This window comes from Atta cephalotes (genome assembly GCF_000143395.1).
Source record: "Atta cephalotes unplaced genomic scaffold scaffold00104, whole genome shotgun sequence".
In the NCBI taxonomy this organism is placed as follows: Eukaryota; Metazoa; Arthropoda; class Insecta; order Hymenoptera; family Formicidae; genus Atta; species Atta cephalotes.
In genome coordinates this window covers 45536-47577 of record NW_012130168.1, presented here as the reverse complement: position 1 = coordinate 47577, position 2042 = coordinate 45536, and the positions used below count along the sequence as shown (strand labels likewise).

The 2042-nt window shown below is 34.3% G+C and overlaps 1 protein-coding gene across 1 annotated transcript; it reads right to left on the bottom strand.

Moving 5' to 3' along the window:
• Window positions 1-228: 228 nt before the first annotated feature.
• On the bottom strand, window positions 229-1870 carry LOC105625018 (retinoblastoma-binding protein 5 homolog). Its single transcript, XM_012206359.1, has 3 exons — window positions 1646-1870; window positions 792-1247; window positions 229-672 (listed from the first exon to the last, which is right to left on the bottom strand). The coding sequence occupies exons 1-3, from the start codon at window positions 1709-1711 to the stop codon at window positions 229-231; spliced, it is 966 nt and encodes a 321-aa protein (XP_012061749.1). The 5' UTR covers window positions 1712-1870.
• Between the last annotated feature and the right edge of the window lie 172 nt (window positions 1871-2042).

The following is a 2042-nucleotide window of genomic DNA, read 5'->3' as shown; positions in this document are numbered from 1 at the left end:
AGTGCGCGCGCGCGCGCGTGTGTGTGGTGTGTGTGTGTGTGTGTGTGTGTGTGTGTGTGTGTGTGTGAGAGAGAGAGAGAGAGAGAGAGAGAACATGGAAGACGGCCAATCTTCTTCTCATTACACTCATTACTGTTAAATAGAAAGAGATAGAAAATCAATTGCCTTCTCTCTCTTTTATTTTTATCTATCATTTTAATATACGCCGCAAGTCACACAGTCCGTTCTCTATGTTTTTACTTTTAAAATATGTGAGATATTACCGTCAGTCGGTGCTCCCTGTAAATCTATATCGTGTGATCGATGTTTCTTCATTGGCGGTTCGTGTGCCATTACTTGATTATCTTCGGAATCTTCCACATCTGGAGATATAGGTAAAAATTGAAGTGAACCAATATCTTCAGTTTCTTCATCAGAGCTACAAAATGCAGCAACTCTGTCAATTGATGCAACGTCAACCTCTATTTCTTCATCCTGAGCCTCTTCTCCTTGAACGACAGACTTATCTTCGTCGCTCAAATCGAATTCACTTTCCCTTTCTTCATATTCAACATTTTCATCCAACTCTTTGAAATCCGGTGCGAACGCAGACCAATTCTCTACCTGATTTTGTGCCCAAATAGAAACTACGCCTGATGATATAGATGCGATTATCGGCCTGACTGGATGCCACTATAGATAGAGGGAGAAATAAAAGACATTGCGTACATGAGCAGTCTTATAATATTATCATATAATATTAAATTTTAGTCAAAGGAATATGATGATAATTATAAATTCAATTTTCTTACCACAACATCGAGTAAAAGTTCGCCTTTGGTCCCATGTAAAATTTTCACTAAATTTCCTATGCTTTTTTCCCATACGTATAATGCATGTTGTCTTGCTGATCCAGCACACACATATTCTCCATCACCAGAAAAGCAACATTTTTTCCACATTGTTTTGTTTACAAGATCTTGCAATTTTTGTATTGGCTCAGGTTCACCATCTTTGCCACACGCTAATATTTCAGTACTATCATATACACGAATTACTCTATCAGCGGTATTAACTAGAAAACACGAGCCTCGCCGTGCAAACTCTATACTTTTTACTGCTGTGTTACTAGCAGTGCCTTGCGTTATTTTGTAAGAGGCTTTTACATTTAATGTCTCAGCGTCAAGAACTAAAACTCTACCGCGAGCGTTTCCTGTATACACATAATCTCCGCGTCGATCAAATGACGCTACTATGTTTAAATCACTCTGAAATTGGAGTAACTTTATCTTTACCAGTTTTAGTCTCTTATTATACATTCAATTAAAATGAATTAGTTATATATAATAGAAATACTTAATAATATCAGTTAATAGAAATATTTAAAAATAAATCTCTAAATGTTTTTTTATATAAAGTATCAAAAAGATTTAATTGATCCATTTTTCAATATCATTGACATTTTGCTAATAAAAATTGATTCCATCAACAAGAAGTAACACTTAATCTTGTCAATTTTCACAAATATATATACACACACGCACGCGCGCGCGCGCGCGCGCACACACACACACACACGCGCGCGCGCAAATATTGATATATTAGCAAAATTAGTATATTAATTATGTGTGAAAGGTAATATCGAAATACGTCATTTATTACATACATCTTCATCAAGTGGTATTACTCTGTGTGTTCCTTCGACATCAACCATAACAGCAGCATGACGCATTGGGCATACTAAAAACTTGTTGAGATTTCTTGGATGAAACTGTACTTTTAATATTGGAGAAGGGAATCTATATTTCTGATCACATTCTCCAGACAAAACATCCCATATGCATACATTATTGTCGGTCGATGCACTCAATAACTTGTGACCATTCCTAGACCAACTAAAAAATATAATTGATGTTTTGAGTATGATGTTTTAGTATTGTATTTTTTTTCAAATCACTTTTATTACATGCCTTTTAAGATGATTCTCAGTAAGTTATCATAAAAATAATTTAATTTAATAATTTAATTTATATATATATATATATATATATATATATATAATA

Bases quoted from the DNA above. Each gene is read 5' to 3' on its own strand.
- LOC105625018 (XM_012206359.1), bottom strand. From the start codon at position 1,711: ATGCGTCATGCTGCTGTTATGGTTGATGTCGAAGGAACACACAGAGTA. The intron at 1,248-1,645 runs GTATGTAATAAA...CTCCAATTTCAG, and splicing joins TAATACCACTTGATGAAGAT to AGTGATTTAAACATAGTAGC. The intron at 673-791 runs GTAAGAAAATTG...CTCTATCTATAG, and splicing joins AACTTTTACTCGATGTTGTG to TGGCATCCAGTCAGGCCGAT.